Raw genomic sequence first — 20,412 nt, 5'->3', positions numbered from 1 at the left:
CCATCCCACTGTACATTCACTGAAGGCCAACTATTGGTCAATAACCTACAATGTATTAAGTGAATTGCTCAAACAGCATATGCTAAGAGAACATTACCTGTTATCTAGACTTTGTGAGTGGGTTGAGATTCTAACCTGCATCCTTCCACAGTGCAGCTAACCCCTTTCTTTTGGTGCTCTGTGAAAATCAGAAATCACATTTTTCACTGTGATTATTTGTTGATCACAGAACAAAAGTACTAATAGTTTGCCTTTAGTAATTCTGTGTTAAATTAAATGTTATGCAAAATATTTTGAAAACAATGAACAAAATGGAAATGAACAATTCAAGGTTAACACGAGTTACGTGCTTGATTAAAGCACAAAATGTGGAAAAATACATTTATTTAATGTTCTGTTTGTGACAAAGGTGGACATCATTTAAGCAGAATGGAAACAAATCAGGTATCTTACATTGAGATGAATCAGCTGCATTAAAATGAGACTGATATAGACATTGCACTGCTGTGATTTTTTTATTAAAGTGTCTACTTCTTATAGCTCTAAAGGCCTCAGCAGAGCTTTGGCTTCCTGGTCTGTAGAAGGGATGTCACATAGGTGTTGGAGAAATGCTCGTCCATGGATGCAGGTCTGGTTGCTCTCACCGAGCTGCTGATCCATCCGTAGAAGGGTTTCCTCCACATCACATCTGGATAAATTTGTAGGTAACTGACGGCCAAGTCGCACTGCTTCACCCTGTGAGGGAAAAGTCATAATTCAGATATTTAATAAAACAAACAAAAATCTACGGTAATAACACTGTTAATCTAACTCATAGCATCTCTCACTTGTAGGTAGTTTGCGACTTTAAGTGGCCGGCACTCTTGCACAGTCGCAGCCTTCCCGTGAACAACTGCAGTCAGGATCTCCCTGAGGTCCTCCACACCGAGGAAAGGCACGCAGTCTGCCATTGCTGTCACTTCCAGATGTCTCTCGGCTGACGTGAGGCCTGGCCAAAACAAGCAGAAAACAAGGATTAATATACTCCAGACGCTACTACTATCTCCAGGAAAGAATAATAAATAAATATTGTGGTTTACGGGTGGACTGATGACCAAGTCAAACAAGCGAAGGGCCAAATGGAGTGTTAAATGGCTAATAGAAGCCCCAGCAGACTGGAAGGAAGTTGACTTGTAGGGTGGAAGAATGATAGCTTCTCATTTCATGAGGAAATACTGCAAATCATGCACAATTTATATTTCTGATACACAACTTTGGATGCAAAATGAACTGAGAAAGGTACGGTAAAACCTGGAGAAGTAGAGGCAGGTATAATTATTTCTCAAATATTTCTGTGCTGGTTGTTTTGCCTGTGCAAGACTGCATAGTCCAGTAGTACATTTGCTTTTAAATATGTATGTAGAGACCAATAACTGTCAGCAACAAATTAACTTACAATAATAATAATAATAATAATAATAATAATAGCAGCATATTTAACTCCATACAGATATTTGCTGTTTTTCTTTTTTAATTTTATTTAAAATAATCAGCAGAATCACATTGTACACAAGTTTGGGGAAATAAACAACACAACACATTTTAGACAATTCTAACAAAAGGATAAGCTATGCAGCAGAGATTGTGCAATGAAACCATCTTATATATGCCGCTACCTTCAGTCCCATGCACACCCACAGAGGTTGGCAGTGCCAAATGGAAATTCCTGGAATTTCTTAAAGGGCAACCATTCTCATCACCTGCACACTGGGGTACAAACCCACTGTGAGCCCACTCTGTCAGGCAGAGAGCCAATGTTAACTGAGGTGAACCATTCCAGCAACAAAAACAACCAACACTGATTCACAGGACACTGTACAGCCTTTGCAAGTGAACAGAGAAATATCAGTGTGACAAAAAACAATTTCATTTCAGTTGTTTACGCTTACATTATAATTATAATTTATATTACCCTTACTTTTAAAATAATTTATTACAGTATATACATGATTAAACTACACCTATGTATACTGTTATCATCAGAACAATCGGTCAATCTAGACTGAAAAACTATGCTAAGTAAATATACAACTTTTTAAATGATGTTTTCTGATCAATTATTTGCATACCTTATACTAGCTGCACTATACTAACAGGTTGTTAACAGTTACCAGATTAATGGTTAATATGACTAATTATTTATTATTAAAATATGTGCGTAGTGCAAAGATAACTTCTCACAAACTTTACTCCTTGTACATGTGTGTGAATAGAGATGCTGTAGGCAATGGACAGGATATACTGTATGATTAAGTTCTCCACAAGACAAAGCTTTTAATTTAGTTTGGTCCTATATGTCAGTTCTCTCATTTCATCTCTCTATTTCATCATTCATTGTTTGACAAATTTGTTAAAAGGAATGGAAATATTATCCACAACTAATCCGATACACAGAAACTCTGTCGGAAAAATGTGCCTGTAATCCAGTTGACATTTCTAAGTGGCTGGTGAACTATGACATTAAATGAAGACAAATGGCTCCAACATTTGTTAAATAAAACGGGACGATCCGTGAGACCTTTAAACGGCATGACTCAAAACAAATTCGATTGGGTGTGTTGTAGACTGTGTCAGGACTGTACGATTTTTGTAATCAGGTTCAGAGGGACACGACTGGCAAATTAACGTTTAATCATACAACAGCGTTACGGCCCGAATTTTTTATTTACAATGTACCTGGAGTGAGTTGGATTTTAAACCCATTAGCCACAAGCCTGGGATCAGAGAAGAGGGCCCCTCCGTTTAGCTCAGGGCTTTGTTTCTCCATGTTGCACAAAGCCTCAGTATATTCAGCTCCCCCTAGAACACTATAAAAAAGAGACAAGGAGATGTTTAACACACAACAACAGGGTACTTTCTGACATTAGAAAAGCCTTAGACACCAAGGATTTGTTTGTCTTAAAAAAAATTCTCAAACATATATGTATGTAAAGAAGATTTGATGAGTGTGCAGTTTTCCACAAGGAAAATGACTGTCAGGGTTGGCATGTTGCTGTTGAGCAGTGAGTGATACTTTACCCATCTGTTAGCTGTATAGGGTTCTGCAGACTCACTGCTGGAAGTATATTATTCTCTAGGAGTCTCTTAAACAGCAAGGCTTCCTCCACTCGAAATGGGTTTAACAACATGAGCCTCTGACCACATAAAATGACCCAGGCGCTCTGAGAGGCCAGCCGGTTTACAAGACGGAGGCCCCGTGGCACTGCGCTGCTCTGGGATGAAAGGCGCTGAAGCTGCAGCCGAAGGGCAGCTAGGCTGCAGGGGAGGGGCTGCGAGGGCTTGGGTGCAGGGCTCCTCATCTTCTTTTGGGGCTGTGCAGAGAAGAGCTGGTCCAGCAGCTGCTGGTTGGACAGTGGGGTCTTGCGTTTCTGGCCCCTTTGGGGGGTCCTACTCGTCTCTCTGGGGCCTTCAGCAGAGGCCATCTTGGTCCTTTGCTCGTGGTGTTCCAGGTGTTTCTTTGCCTTCTCCTCATACCTGCAGAGTTCAACCAAGTCTTTCAGAGTTAAAACAGTAGAGACAACCCTCTTTGAAATCTATTCCATGTTAACATCCCATTTGTAGAACAAAAGCATGCCCAAGTGCCTGGGTTAAAACTAAGCTAAATTAAAAATGGGCACATGAAGTTCAGTTTACTCGTCACAAGGAGTACTGCTATATAATCTGCTAAAAACAGTTTGAAGGGAGATCTCCAATGTTTGAGTGAAAATAACCCTTATGATGTCATCAGGGTTATCTTGGATTGGGCTCGAGACTTAACATTTTTAACAAAAAGCCAGCATTTTGGAGCTTGACACATATAGGAACTAAAAGTAAGGATATCTCTGCCTCTGCTGCTTTTTTTTGGGCATTTGAAGGCCTGTATTTCTATAGGACAGTTTAGACTTGAAAAGGGAAAAAGAAGGGGAATGACATGCAGCAAAGGGCCGCAGGTCGGAGTCGAACCCGCGGCGTCGAAGAGTAAACCTCTATCTATGGGGGCTCCGCTCCTACCAGGTGAGCTAAACCGGGCGCCCGATTGTGACCAATCTTTAATTAATCTGTCTCTTGTCAGTCCCCCAACTTTATGGAAGTGCAATATTTAATTGCCTTTAATGTCTAGGTTATGTATTGTATTTGATTCAACAGCATTTAAATGACTACATTTCAAAATGTAGTTCAGACCTACTTCACACTCAAATTAGCCATTTAAAATGCTGTTAATTCAGCAACATTGTGTAGCCTAGGCATCTAAGTCCACCTAAATGCCTTCATCACTAAATAAGTGACACAGACCTTTAACACGTCTGGCATATCTGGCTTTACATACAATGTTGTGACGGTTTATAACTTACTTGTATGTTTAATTTATATATATATATATAGTGTTGGTGCTTTCCTCAACAAAACAGTTTGCCAACTCCTGTTTCCATAGATCTTATCATATGTTAAGCATTAGGGCTTACACTTACACCCCATTATTCAAAGAACCTGTTTCGTGAACTTCTGCAAGTGTAATTCCTAGAAGTGGTGTGCCACTTAACAGTGGCGGTGAAAGAAGCCAAGTCCTCGCCACATCCTATTTCATGTCTAAGACAGCACTACGTCAAGGCAGGATTCTAAACAGATGTCTTTTTCCATACACTCTTCCATACCTTATATAAGGCCCCAACTACTGCTGATGCACATTTTCCAACTTTGCAATTACTTTAAATTGGTATGCTGTAATCTAACATAATTGGCGCCTTCAGCGCAGTATAATGGTGTTATTCCATGATGCCACTTGCTGAGTAGCTCAGTGGATAGAGATCAGTAGGTAGCACAGTTTGCACTTTCTTTTACTGACATGCCTGTGCAACTGGACCATTCAAGAAGCTACTAATGAGTGTGTGACAAGATTCACCTCTCTTCCTATTTCATAAGTGGTTTTGATACAATCAATCGATAGAAAGCTTGCCCATGAGAAAAAGTGCCTGTGCACTGCGCTGTGCTGCCTGACCTGCTAATCGCACCATTTTGTAAATGTTTTGTGTACTGTGAAGTAAATTTACATTTATCTGATCACCACGTTTCTTTTGGTGCGTTTGTTTTCATCCCTGTCTTACCTTCATTAATGTAAATCCTTTGACTCGGGAGGGAGCAAGGGGTCAAACACAAACACTCATTACCTCCATCTGTTCTGTGCCAAATCGGTTCTTGACTAGCCAACTATGTGTCACTCCTCATACCACTTGTGAAGTAAGTTTAGGTGAGATTTGAAATGGACAAATGGACTGGAACCTGGTAACATGACCTGTAAATATTACATGTATGTTGTGGTTTCTAATTGGAAATCAGGAATATGTGACTGTATATAAAAGGGAAGCATTATTTCATATCATAAATCTTGTCTTAGTGTCTCTATGAATGCCTATGTTTAGGGACTATTGTAGGTATGGGAAATAAAGACAATTTCAGAGGGCTTTATTATTAAATAAATGTTCAATAAAACCTGCCACAAATGTGGGACATGTGAATACTCTGGATAGATGGCATACTTTGGAAATAGGGGACATTTCACCAATAATGATACCTGCTGTACTGCGGAAAATGTCATCGACCTGAGCCCCTATTAGACACAGTTGTCTGGAAATTAGAAACACAGCTCATATCAACAAAGTTTCCAGACTGAGCTTTTACACATGCAAATGACAGGTCAGACCTCCCCCCCCCCTCTCTCTGCCTTGCAAATAACAAGAAATGGAAACAACTGCTTGGAAAGGTGAAGGTCTGGAAACTCACTTCTTACGATCTTCCTCCCTAAGATTTTTCCACCTCTCGTGAACGGTGACGCCGACTTCCTGCAGGCTGGCTGTAGGCTTCTCCCTGAGGACCTCTAGCCTGGCCTCCTTCTCGAATAGGGCGGCGGGAGACAGCGGTGCCCTCAGGGCGCGGTTACTGATCAGGTCATAGGCCGTCAGAGCAGCCCGCTTCTCTGTTATGGCGTTGAACATCTTTTTGTCTGAGCTGCTCGGACTCTTGATCTCGTCAGAGTGATTGTTCCTTGTGGGTTGATGGATTTTGACGGGCTGCAGGGGCTCCCGTGATACGGGGTCGATCAGAGCCGTCCCCCGGCTCCAGTCTTCAGCCGATATCTGGTCTTTGCTTGTGTCTGCGCTTGATGCAGCATTGTCCTCCCGTCTGTCAGGGGACTTCCTTGCTGAGCCCGTTTCTTCTGTCTGAGTGCAGCTCTGTGCGGTTTCATCATCGTAGAGAGCAAAGTTAGACAAAAGCCCAGCTGGGATCTGGTTGACAAACCAGTCCTCCGCTACAGAGGATGAAGAGCTGCCGTTTGAGGTCTGGCGGTCCAGTGAAGCAGCAGTGCTTATTGCGGTTGACAGAGCTGCGTCACCGTGTTTAGATGCACCTTTGAGGAAGTTACCGTGGTGGTTGGCGGGACTGCCATGCCTCTCTACACTTTCTTCATTGTTCGCTTGTGAAGCATCAGTCTGCAAAGGACTAGACGGTGAGGGGGACGTCTCATGGCCAAGCTGCTTCTCAGCTGGGGGGTCACCATTGGGCCGATAGCCATAGAGAGAAACCAGAAATACCTCTACTGCAGTCAGCAAAGCCTCCTGAATTTCAGACAGATCACAGATGGTAAAGAAAAATTGACATTATACAGAGTTTAATTCCAAATCACATCTGGTTGGCTGGGGTTTTGGTTTATTTCCACAATAAAGCGCAAGGCTGGAGCCTCACTAGGACTGGGTATCGCCGCAGATTTCCCAAATCGATTCTGATTCACAAGGTCCTGATTCGATTACATTTCCGATTCAATGCCGATTTGGGACATTTCAGTTGCAAAACCAATTTAGCTTGGATATGAAAGAGTCCTAAGATTCTACAATTGTACAAGGTTCCCTCTAACCTGCTGCATTAAATAAAAGTATCAATGTTTACATTAGGAATTGACCCAAAGCAGTTACATTAAAGACTGTGTGTCAATCACTGCTCATGCACACGCATTCATTCTCCCTTGTGGGGGGAGGGGCTTAGGAGACCGTTTTGGGCTTAAGCGGAAAGGGGGGAGGGACTGAGAAGTTGTCGAGTCCAGTTGTCCTGGATCTTCACAATCCTACCTACGGCAACTAAGGCATGGATCCCCGACCCGAGGCCGATGGGTCCCGACGGGCCGGGCCGGGCCGGGTTCGGACAGATATTTAGAAATTATGGTCGGGGTCGGGTCGGGCTCGGTCACATCAGCGTGATAAAATTCGGCCCGATCCGGACTCTAACGCCAACTTTAATGTCCTTTTTATAAAACATGAACACACAAAGTGCAGCTCTACAGACAGTCATTGAGTTTTGAGTGGCATTTCATTCAGATATACAGTATTGTGGTGAGAGGTCAAGGGACCTCATGCCAGCGTTTCCTTCTGCAAAATGTAGCCTAAGTTTGGAGCGTTATTTAACCCCCTTCCCGACAAGCTAGCATGAAATAGTTGGTCCAAATCGATTCTGGATTTCATGAATCAATATTGGATCATTCAAATGAAAATCGGAAAATCTATTTAGTTAAACCCAGCCCTAATCATGACTGAAATGTTGTCTGACCAAATTCGATCCGAATATAATGAATTTCATAGCTACCTTGTTATGAAGAAGAACCTGGGTCTTGTCCGGAGTCAGATTGACGTCGACTGAGGATGGTGGAACCGTGATTTTAAGCATGGCGGTGGGATAACGGTTCCGGGCCGGGTCATCCTGATACTGAGCAGTGTAGTGTTGACGCAACAACTGATGATCGATCACACAATCCAGCCAGCATAAAGTTTTCACGTAAACATGACATAAAAGAATGTTATTAGACACAAAGAAACCACTGATTGTATGAATTGTGTTGTGCCGAGTAATCCAAAATGACTCTACCTTCATTACATCTTTTTGGTGGACAGGCCGGTTGTTGACAAATATAAATGTTTTGTCAGGGTTAGATGAGCTTGTAGAAGAGTAATCCGCTCCAGGCTTTGGAAAAAAGCCATCTAAAACAATCTGAAACATTGATAATATTTATGATCTAACAGATAAGCACAAAGTAGGCATCATACATAAACTTGCCAGAATAAAATACAGTATGGAAACATTTACACTACATATGCAAATAATGGTTGTAATAAAGGGCTGAATTTGACAGGGACTGTTATTCTGAAACAAGACCTTCATGCCTTTGCAAACATTTAAAAAATTGACATGCTCAGCAGCTGGCTGCCACGGGGGCGTAACAGAGTAACTACTGGTTTTGAAACCTGGACAATTACATAAACTTTACCATCATTACATTTTCAATTAGGACGGCACGGTTGATCCATTCCGCTGACAGCACAGCTGCACAGCTGGGAATGAAGCCATTAATTCTGGTTGTGCGCAAGCAAAACAGGCACTCAGGGCCGGTGATAGCATACTATGCATACACGGCATAATGAGGACGAGTTGTAGCGCTACAGTCCCTAAGAAGTCCACTACACTCATCAACTCACTTCACCTTTTTGATGTCTTCTTACAAACTTAATTTCGCAGGAAATTTGGAAACAATCAAGAAAGACAGGCAGAGAGACGCCTGAGTTTGTTGGCATGATAATAGTGGCTAGTGGAACATAGCATGTCGTACATGATCACCTTTCACCTACAATCCTGCCAGAGGCAGTTCTCATGAGCTAAAATTGACGACCCAACATACACAACTCAACAATTGCACTTAAAACTTCATTATGAATGTAAGCTAGTAAGAAATTATGGAAAGCTATTAATGTTCCACAGATTGCAAGCCGTATAGCTATGCTTTTTTGGCCTAGGGCTCATTATTAGCAGCAACGCACACCAATGAAGTTAATAAATGAACTGCTGTTTCAGGTCGGGGCACATGTGCTTCTCTCTATTTCTGCTCATTAGGGTCACTTTATGAGAGCACGAATTGCACCTCTGGCCCCAAAGGGCCGCGGCTATGTGTAGCCATGCTGCCAAAAACGAGGGTCACATTTTGTTCCGCAGAAGAACAGCTCTTACGACTCTCCCGGAGCGAGGCCCCGGTGAAATTGTCAACCTGGTTCCCTTGATCACTAAGCTTTGGTGTTGCGGACAAAGAGGAGAGAAAAGTTCTCTTTTATTGCTACAGGGAGTTAGAGGAAAAGGCGAAAGGTCGTCCTCATAACGGGGCACCAAAGTGCAGCAGCAAAATAACAACAACAAAGAGGAAAATGAGAGCGAAACGGGGTGAAAAGGGCTGCTCCATATCTGTCAGACTAGATTAGTCGGCAGTCCGGCAGCAGGTACGAGCCACATGACACCTACCGTGACCAAGCAGAAAGTTACCGCTCGACAATAATTCAATTACGATCGGCAAAGCAAAGCTTAGCTAACCAAAAATCCCTCACTCTTCATCAGGAAAGAACTCAAGAGAAAAGGGCAAGGGAATAGTTGGCGAGCCACCAACTGACCACATTCGCTGGCTTCAGACCAGGTGTTCATGATGAGGTTATTAGCTCACATCAAGTATAACGTGCGTGCTCTCATTTGCTCTGCAAAAAGTATCCATCTTAATCAGGCATTTCATGTAATATTGACAGTTACAATTAGACCTTTCTGAAGGAAGTAAAACAAATGAGACATTGAGTCAGCATCATTTATTCCCTAGGCAAATTCACTTGTTTCAAATCTAGTTTAGGGTTAGTAGTTAGTTCTTATTACGTTTTTAAGCACTAGTGTCACACAATTTAAAAGACACTGACTTTCAGCCACATATATTTCTGTATATCTGTATTCGTCTCTGTGTCCCAACCGGCAGCGGCAGATGGCCGCCCACCAAGAGTCAGGTTCTGTCCGAGGATTCTGCCTGTTTAAAGGAAGTAGTTCCTCGCCGCTGTCGCACCAAATGTTTGCTCTTAGGGGGAATTGTTGGGTCTTTGTAAACTATGGAGTGTGATCTAGACCTACTCTATCTGTAAAGTGTCCTGAGATAACATCTGTTATGATTTGACACTATAAATAAAATTGAAATGTCACAATATTTTATTGCATTTGAATTTTGACTGAAAATTAGACTAAATGACATGTCGTTTTAGGATGGACTGGATGAATGAGCTTTTTAGGGGGGAAAGTGTGTGTCTTGTGAAGATGAACTGCCACAATGGCCGCACACTGAAGGCCAAAGGGGCATGGGAGCCACAGTATGAGAGCAAAGAGTACAAGTTGTGCACACGAGGTGGGAGGGGTAGCATGCAGCTCTGTGCCCGTGGCGCGCCTCCATCAGAGTGGAATGCGCTCCATGTAGTCTCTTCACATTCACGGCATCCTTCTGTTACAATGTTCAAAGGTGACTTTGTCCAGCTGGGCAATGGTCCATGTGACAGACAGACAGGGTTAACTATATCAAACTAGTTTTCTACTAATGAAGCTAAGCGTAAATTCTTAAAGGAAGACTTCATATACTTTTTCCATCACTCATAATGATCAGCTGGTTCATGGTACGTCACTTGTCAGTAGTAATCAGAGCAGCTGTGTCGTTGTTAGTTAAACCAATCAGGGTTGGCCATTTGTCACGAGCCTATCACAGCATGACCTCCTGCTTTAAATCTGCTCTATCTTCTGTGGTTGGCAGTTGTCGTTTCAGGAAATCGAGTGCGTCCCGCCTCCTCCCCTTCTGCCACCGGTGGTCAAGCCCTCGGACCTGGGTTCGTCTGCGCTTGGCTGTCGATGGTTCCTCTGCTCCTTCCTCACCACCACCAGTGTCTGGACTCCATCGGGGGATATGTTTGGGTTTCCTTAAACCCTTTAGGACATTTGGGTTCGATGGAGTCCAACCTCCAGAGACTTGTACATTTACATGTTTGTCTGTACAATAAATATGTTCATAATTGCAAGGAAGTCTCTCCTGATTGAAATGCACATGCATGCAATGTTATGAAAACCAAAAGAAAACTAACTTAACTTTATTTGCTACATTTCTCTCTCATCTCTTCATATTTCCCCTCAACTAACCTCTGGTTGCTCTTGGTGATGGTGGCAAGGGAGCAGGTTGGCAACGGCGCTGGCCCCCAGTGTCGCAAGGAGGGCACTTCTGTGATCGGCCACTTTGGCCTTCTGCCAGACCACCACCTGCAACAATATGACACCAGTCAACTTCCATGAGTCCACATCAGGGCAAATCACACTGCACAAACACCTGTCAAGATAGGAACTGGGCCACGAAGCAGCGAACATAACTGGAGGTCGTACATTTTGTTTCTTTGTGTCAAGAGATCAGCAAGAGATGGCCAAAAATAATCATGTTTAAAACGTATAGCCATATCAGCCTACGTCACAATTTAGGGCAAAACATGAAAGTAAAAATGAATGGGTTTTTAAATTAACATTAGCCATTATTTCAACACCAAACCCGAGATGCTACATGTGACTAATCCTTATAGAACAGTTAAGGTTGACACAATTCAATATTAAATTTGAGGGACTTACAATTGCAATTACAACACAGGCTCAAAAAACAATTAGTTTATATTATGATTTTGTTCAGGGACCGATGACACACAATTACCTTATATCATTTTTGGAATGATGTCAGATCAGAAAATATTTTCGGTGTAAAATATGTTGACACCCACGAGTGGGTTTGTAGTTTGTGTCCACCAGCGAATTTATTTTCCGGGTGTTGATTTCTAAAAGCGTTGCAGGGCATGTCTTGGCTATTAAATACGCAATTTGGCACATGCAAACGGATCACTCCTGTAAACAGTTCTTGAAGAAGCTATGAAACACGACACAGGCCGAAGAGCAGAGTTGGAGATAACGGATAGGGGCAACTGAGTGCTGATTGTACGAAATGGGTTCACTACCTTCCTCCGACCACCTCGAAACTGATTTATATGAAAGCTATACGGTGGTCGTGTGGCTCCTCTGTGACCCACACCACCACCTAACACTTCTGTGTACAGACTGGCTGCAGCAGCCTGAAACTGAATCTGGGGTGAAGTCCGCAGCTGTGTTCAGCAACTTACTCAGGCGTCACAATCAGCCAAATCAGAGTTCAGTCAGCTATATTTGTGTTTGGAGCACCTGATAGTTACGCTTAGCTGCGGTGGGAAAGAGCATAAGGGATGGAAATGTCTAATTGCTCAATAATTCCACCACTGATTAATCTAATGTTATGTAATGGAACAACCCAAAATAGCAGGCATTTTTATTCTGCACACCAAAAGTCTGCAACCCTATATATATATATATATATATATATATATAAAACCCAGGGGACGGGCGATACAAAGTAACCGAGCACAACCAGTTTAAAAACATGCAGCTATTTTTGTCATTCATACCAAAAACATGCAACCTCAATATAACTCTGATGATAATTAATGACATGATGATAAATTATGTCAATGAAACTGGACATTGTGGAATATGATGCACTGATTTGGTGTGTGTGTTGTTTATATTTAGTTAAGTTTCTACTGTCAACTTCCTCAGCCAATAATCAAGTAGTTATTTGACTGTTTTTATTGCTAATGGACATTTAGAAACACTCCTCAAAAGCAACACTTTTTTAGCAATTTACACATTACTTTGCAGACACCATAAATGCAAACTGTCTAAACTGCAAGAGTCAAATTATAATAACAAAGTATAACTACTATTCTTTGTGGAGAAAAAAGTGGTGGTGAGTGGTTGGAATGATACAGGGCAGACATGTTAAGGGCTCTGACTTGGCCACAAGTCAAACATTTAAGACAATATATTGTAAATGTAGACTCTTGAGTAGGGTTATCATTACTGTAAGGTTTCAGAGTACATACTGATTTTTTTCCCTCTAACTTTTCTCCTCCAACTAAGTCCATTGTCCAATGTTTTTCTTGTTGTACTTATTGCTTCCATTTAAGCACTATCTGACACATTATTACATCACTAGTCTTCAGAAAGGGTTTATAGTTCTCTCTATAACTATATATTTCTGTTATACCATTACATAGCCTATTTATTGTTATAAACTCTTTTGATGACAGCAAATGTCACCTGAGCAGATCTCAGCAAAATATTTCAAAAGAACAGGGGACCTTTAAGCCACACCTGACTGTCCTTTCAGTACATTGGTTAAATACCTACTAGCCCCTTTCAAACAGGTCATTATCCTAGAGGTTAACATACATACGTGCCCTTAAATAAATAATCGGGCAGAAACAATTTTAATAATCAATTAATCATTTAAGTAATTTATCAAGTACAAATGCCAAACATTTTCAGGTTCCAGCTTCTCCAATTTGAGGACTTAACTGCTTTCATCAAGTTTCATTATTATTTGAATACGTTTGGGTTTTGGAATATGGGTCAGACACAACAAGCTATATGTAGATGTAGGGTTGAGCTCTGGGAAAATTGTGATGGGGCTTTTAAACAATTATTTGACACTGTATAGAATGACCGAATAAAAGAAGAAGAAAACAAAAATCAACAGATTGGATTGATCAGTAATGAACATATTTGTTAGTTGGAGCCATAATAAATACTGAATGTACAGAACTGTGTTCAGGTAATGTTGAGGGTAATTAAAAAAAAAAGTCATCTGACTTGTAATTGTTTCTTAATAGCTACAGGTACCTTCTGTTGCATGCATGTCATTTCGGGACATGTTTTTATTTAAAAAATTTGTAATTTATTTTTAAATGACTTGAACTGTTATCAAGCCGAGACAGCACAGACTTACTAACCTGCACAGAAGCCTCTTTCTATCAGGTTAGTCTCGCGTGGCTCGATAAAAGTTTTAGTAATAATAAAAGTGTTTCTCTAAGCCAAATAAATATTTTCCATTACACGTAACGATTTCATAGCTCACTGACTCGCATTAGCGCTGACAACAAAACAACAGGAGGCTGGGGACAATTACTGTCTTCAAGAAGGTGTTTGATTAATAATTTGCCTGACAAGCTCCTGAAAATCCTTCAGTAATGTCCTGTTTAAGGGCTTTGACACGTTTGACACAAAATCTTAAGAGAGGCACAAACACCAAGCTCTACTGTCAAAGGAAGCCGTGCACACCTTACAGCTGTCAGCTGAGAAGACTATTTACTTTTGCAACATATTACATTATCAAACGAGTGAAATTTAGATAGGGAAACTCTGTATGACAGGGTGGGACTATCTAGGCTTCTTGTATTTTTTCCTCTCCATTCATTTGTCTTACTTTTTATTACTGATTGAGATTTATTTATTTATTGATTGATTGAATGTCGATGGATACTAACTATCCTTTGGTTCAATATAATTGTGAAACATGTCATTCTCATGTGTTAAATTAACTGACCAATGCAAACATATTTGAAAACTAAAAACTTGCAGCACTACCTCTATGCAGAGCATTTTTATTTCATGTAGAGTTAATAGTTACTCATTGCACTTTATTACTGTTGTTGTCTTTATACAATAATTAGCTGGAAGCAACAATTTTTTTTGAAAGTGATTTATAAATATCACGTGTTATTATCAAAAGTAGCAGCTCCAGATGTAGTAGCAGTGGTGTCAAAATGTTGAGGACCAATGGAATCAGGGTGCCTACTTTTCCCTGGATGTTCCTGTGTGTAAGCACTAATCTTACATATTATGTAATCTTACATATCAATGCCATTGATTAAGTTCGCCACACATATAACACTACACTGTGAAAACATGGCATATCAGGGTGATTTTGAGCCAGGGACAGTCATTTGAAGACTAATAAGGACATCTAGTGGTTGCTGTGCATGGAGGACTACACGCTGTATGAGCAGACACACTTCATTATGTGTTCTTTTTTTTTACCATTGGCCCATGATATACTTTACTGCAGACTTGAAAGGTAATTTCATCCTGCATGAAGAACAGCAGTTTGACTTGTGCCTTTATCAGCTTGAATTATGTCTGTTACAATGGATTCCAAAAGGTGACAAGTTTTCACTGCAGACAAGAAGCACTGCAACGGGCACACAGAAACTTCTCACACCTCTCCTATAGGGATTGACCGATTTTTTTTTCATCAGCCTTAGCCCATGACCAATCCGGGCTGCCGATTTTCTTGAGCCGATATTTGGAGCCGATGCTGCTTTTGCTCCCTCAATTTACATCATAAAAATGTAAACCCTGCCACACTGGATTTGTTTTTGGAATCTGCTCTGCCATTTCTTTCAAAATAATAAACAAAAACACAGATCAGTGTCACTTCTGCAATCATCTTACATTCATATCACCCAAATTATGTGTGCAATGTGCATCATATGGATGGGTGCACTGCATATGGTTAACTGTGCAAGGGTAAAAGGCTTTCATCGTCATCTATAACACAGCCTGGATGATGCATTGCTTGCTGACATATTATAAGACAGATAGAATCAGGTCATCACAAAATGTCCTTTGTCAACACATTTAAATAATTTAAGAAAACAATAAACCTGAAAAGTAGCCATTGAAATGCTTGATTTGTAATTTAGGACTGCCATGGTGGTAGTGGGGGAGGGGCAGTGCACGGGTTGCACGTGAACTGCAGCGTCTCCAGCAACACAGAGCTGCCTGTGAACGCCTGTCTGTAAATAAAGCCGGGAAAAAACTAGCGGCGAACGCAGCAGCCGCGTATCGGCTGATGCCGATACACGTAAAAAACACAAATATCGGCCGGCCGATAAAATCGGTCTATCACTACTCTCCTATTCCACTACACCTGTCCACCTCTACACTCAGATCAAAGACACAGCTGGCAGCGTACAAATGTAAGGGTAATACATAACCCATTGCTATTATTAACCTATATTGTGTTAATTGTATATTGTATATATTTATATTGTATAAATCAAAATTGGAATGTTTCCAAAATTCCCCAGCTAAACTTTCCATGAAAAGCAATATCAAAAATATCCAGTTTATTCCCATTAATTCCCATTAATTCCCATGAAAGTTTCCAAAATTCCCCAGCTATACTTTCCATGGAAAGTTTCTGGAAATTTACCGGAAAATGTCCGCCGCTTTGCAACCCTAAGTCTACATAAGTGGCCTACGCTGTTGTGAGGATTTATACTTCTGCGCTGATGTGTCTGCATCGTTCTAGCGTATTTCTTCAGAGAATAGCAGAGCCGGTATGTGTGTACGCGTGGGGAGCGTGAGGTAGAGCGAGTGAAAAAGTCTGCCTGCGTCAGCCATCAGACCGTCCGGCAAAAACGCAGCTCTTTCCATTCGTTTTGAATGGGGGTAGTGGGTTTAGGCTGCGGCGGGGGATGCCGAAGGGGGGACACGAAAATAAATAAATAAATAAATAAACTTGGCAGGCCTGCGGCGAAAAGTTGAGACTGACTCAACTTTTGGAGATATGCAACCAGACGTCACGCTGTGGTGGCCAATCATGTAACCGGAGATCAGACTTGTCAGTGTGGTTTGAGCTATTGTTTGAGGCGGTGTGAGAATCCCGTAGAGGAAACAGGAAACATCACTGCCTCTATCACTGCCACGAGAACGTTTTAAAACACTATAGGCCCTATTTTAACGATCTGAAACGCAAGTATGAAACGCCAAACGCAAGTAGCTTTGTGGGCGGATCTTGGGCGCTGTTGCTATGATACCGGCGGGATAAATGACTCTTGCGCCCGACGCAAATCTAAAATGGGTTGGTCTGAAGTAGCTAGGTGTGGTTTGGGCGTAACGTGAAAATAACCAATCAGAGCGTCATCTCACATTCCCTTTAAGAGCAGGCGCGCTTGTTCCATGGCGGACTGCTATTATGACGGCGGATTTGCCCGCCGCACGCCAGCGGGAGCTGTCCAGGATGCTGCAAAGTAACAAATGCCCGTCTTGACCTGGTGGCGATGTTGCTGCGGCCTCTCGGGCGCATCTCCTCAAGTCTGGAGAGGATTGCTGCAGCCATGGAGCGTGGGCCTCCAAACGCACCACCTGCACCTGTTGTGCCCCTTCCTCCTCCCCCCACTCCATCTCCGTCCACCCGCTCCATCAGGAGCGCATCGCGCATTACTCCCGGACCAGATTCCGCCGGAGTGTCCAATCCCACCGTAGTTCAACATCACGTCTCCTTAAGTCCTCTAATATTTACTCATTTATGTCATCAACACATCCACGGTTCATGGAAATGTGTAAAACACAACAAGCCACAAAGAATTCTGCGACTTTTTGAGGACTGTACTGTAAAATGCCTCCTGATCTATCCAAACACCTGAAGCGCATTTTCAGTAATATTTTTCTTTGTAATTATGTATGGTTTTCAAAAATGGGAACTGCTGTAGATGAGAGAAGTGTATGCGCGTTGTGCACACACTACATTATGGCCAAGCATTCGTCCCTAAAATAGCATCTGAATAACGCGCTACTGACTTTAGACCAGGTTTTTCCTGGTCAGTGGCGGAATTGTTTTCTGAAACTGCAAAATAGGACTACGTAACACGCCTCCTCTTTTCGCTGAACCGCCCCCTGGAGCGCAAATACATTCTCTAATTTACCGACGTGTGTCTGTGGAGGGAAAAGTCCGCTGTGCGTCGGGTGCAAAATAGGAATGATACATGCGTCGGTGTACAAAGTCAATTGCGCTGAGTGCAAGATAGGGCCCTATGAGGGTAAAGAAATGAAACGCAAGCACTGAACTGCCCGGGAGTGTGTGTAACAGCTGAATGTTTCCTGCAACAACAAAGCACTTGCTATGTCTCGCTCGTCTCTTCTCTTTCTCTCTCTCTCCCCCTGTGAAATAAGCTGCCTTCAAGTGCGGTCGGAAACGTTGAAATCTATAAACGATCTGACGGAAAACGGTAATTGTGAAATATAAAGTCTACTTGTGCTTTGTTGGGGAGGGGTTTAAGAACACAACAGGACGTCACACAAATGGGCCATTCATTGACACTCTCCCCCGCCGCACCACCCTGCGGCAAATCGGCGGATCACTTTTTTTGGTGTGAATGCCCACTGACGGGGATTAGCTCAAGAGCGAGTACCGACTCGGTGGTGGAGACAGAAAAACGAGGTATTTCCCCTGTGCTTTCTGACCACGGTCGGAAAGCTGCAGCAGGAAAAGTTAACCCTCTCCTCGATGTTATGGAAATGCGACGCTGCCAAGCGGACCAATCACAGTTGTTGCTGTCTGTGTCGCTGCGACATGTAGTGACATTTCGGAAGTGCAGGTCCGGCTACGGCGTAGGGTACAGCGTAGGGTTCGTATCTTAAGTGTCCCTACGTACGTACCTATGACATAGATTCAACGCAGTAGCATAAACCAGGCTTAACTCTTGGAAGGACCATAGCGTGACACAGCAGTGCATTAAGTCATATTTTGAAGAAGTGATCACTGCTTGAAACACACTGCTCATGCAGATAGACAGCTAATAAGTGATATATACTGGAGGACTTGGTAGAAACTACTCTAAGGACATTTTGATTTTTTTTTTTTTTCATTGTAACTGAAATTAAACCAATATGACCACTACTGCCTTTATCGGTTATGTACCAAACTACAAACCTTTTAAAGTCACCTTTCAAGCCCACAGGAGATTAGTGTTTGATACTCAATGTTGGGTTACATACCACCATTTTGTGAAAACATAAAATAGACAGCTTTATATTAATTTAAACTCTGTCTACATTTAACATGTCATCAGTCTCCATTGTAAATAACATACAGTGCCTTGCGAAAGTATTCGGCCCCCTTGAACGTTTCGACCTTTTGCCACATTTCAGGCCTCAAACATAAAGATATAAAACTGTAATTTTTTGTGAAGAATCAACAACAAGTGGGTCCCAATTATGAGGTGGAACGAAATTCATTGGCTATTTCAAACTTTTTTAACAAATAAAAAACTGAAAAAGTGGGCGTGCAAAATTATTCAGCCCCTTTACTTTCAGTGCAGCAAACTCTCTCCAGAAGTTCAGTGAGGATCTCTGAATGATCCAATGTTGACCTAAATGACTAATGATGATAAATAGAATCCAGCTGTGTGTAATCAAGTTCCTCCGTATAAATGCACCTGCTCTGTGATAGTCTCAGAGGTCCGTGTGAAAGGAGAGCATCATGAAGAACAAGGAACACACCAGGCAGGTCCGAGATACTGTTGTGGAGAAGTTTAAAGCCGGATTGGGATACAAAAAGATTTCCCAAGCTTTAAACATCCCAAGGAGCACTGTGCAAGCGATAATATTGAAATGGAAGGAGTATCAGACCACTACAAACCTACGAAGACCCGTCCGCCCTCTAAACTTTCAGCTCATACAATGAGAAGACTGATCAGAGATGCAGCCAAGAGGCCCATGATCACTCTGGATGAACTGCAGAGATCTACAGCTGAGGTGGGAGACTCTGTCCATAGGACAACAATCAGTCGTATACTGCACAAATCTGGCCTTTATGGAAGAGTGGCAAGAAGAAAGCCATTTCTTAAAGATATCCATAAAAGTGTCGTTTAAAGTTTGCCAAAAGCCACCTGGGAGACACACCAAACATGTGGAAGAAGGTGCTGTGGTCAGATGAAACCAAAATCAAACTTTTTGGCAAAAATGCAAGACGTTATGTTTGGCGTACAGCAACACAGCTCATCACCCTGGAACACACCATCCCCACTGTCAAACATGGTGGTGGCAGCATCATGGTTTGGGCCTGCTTTTCTTCAGCAGGGACAGGGAAGATGGTTAAAATTGATGGGAAGATGGATGGAGCCAAATACAGGACCATTCTGGAAGAAAACCTGATGGAGTCTGCAAAAGACCTGAGACTGGGACGGAGATTTGTCTTCCAACAAGACAATGATCCAAAACATAAAGCAAAATCTACAATGGAATGGTTCACAAATAAACATATCCAGGTGTTAGAATGGCCAAGTCAAAGTCCAGACCTGAATCCAATCGAGAATCTGTGGAAAGAACTGAAAACTGCTGTTCACAAACGCTCTCCATCCAACCTCACTGAGCTCGAGCTGTTTTGCAAGGAGGAATGGGCAAAAATGTCAGTCTCTCGATGTGCAAAACTGATAGAGACATACCCCGCAAGTTTACAGCTGTAATCGTAGCAAAAGGGTGGGGCTACAAAGTATTAACTTAAGGGGGCTGAATAATTTTGCACCCAATATTTCAGTTTTTTATTTGTTTAAAAGGTTTGAAATATCCAATACATTTCGTTCCACTTCATGATTGTGTCCCACTTGTTGTTGATTCTTCACAAAAAATTACAGTTTTATATCTTTATGTTTGAGGCCTGAAATGTGGCAAAAGGTCGAAAAGTTCAAGGGGGCCGAATACTTTCGCAAGGCACTGTATATACATATATTTGTAAGCTGCTGATTGAAAGCTGCCACTTACATCTGGCATTACCTTCAGATTAGTCACCAGTGAATCTTGTCAAAACAGTTTTTCGTTCTCTAATTTAAA

General features: G+C 42.0%; 1 protein-coding gene across 2 annotated transcripts in view; it reads right to left on the bottom strand.

The window, feature by feature from the left end:
• Positions 1-367: 367 nt before the first annotated feature.
• pms1 (PMS1 homolog 1, mismatch repair system component) overlaps positions 368-20,412 on the bottom strand; it is a 30,018-nt gene continuing 9,973 nt past the window's right edge. For both annotated transcript variants that reach the window (XM_039817441.1, XM_039817442.1), the window contains exons 6-13: positions 11,032-11,148; positions 7,927-8,049; positions 7,648-7,794; positions 5,797-6,629; positions 3,058-3,513; positions 2,716-2,846; positions 828-988; positions 368-735 (exon numbers count right to left, since the gene is read on the bottom strand). In XM_039817441.1, the coding sequence (XP_039673375.1) occupies positions 535-735; positions 828-988; positions 2,716-2,846; positions 3,058-3,513; positions 5,797-6,629; positions 7,648-7,794; positions 7,927-8,049; positions 11,032-11,148 (2,169 nt within the window). In that variant the 3' untranslated portion in view covers positions 368-534. The remainder of the gene's footprint in view (positions 736-827; positions 989-2,715; positions 2,847-3,057; positions 3,514-5,796; positions 6,630-7,647; positions 7,795-7,926; positions 8,050-11,031; positions 11,149-20,412) is intronic.

The sequence above is a fragment of the Perca fluviatilis genome, chromosome 12, assembly GCF_010015445.1.
Source record: "Perca fluviatilis chromosome 12, GENO_Pfluv_1.0, whole genome shotgun sequence".
Taxonomy (NCBI): Eukaryota; Metazoa; Chordata; class Actinopteri; order Perciformes; family Percidae; genus Perca; species Perca fluviatilis.
This window is presented reverse-complemented; position numbering and strand designations above follow the sequence as displayed.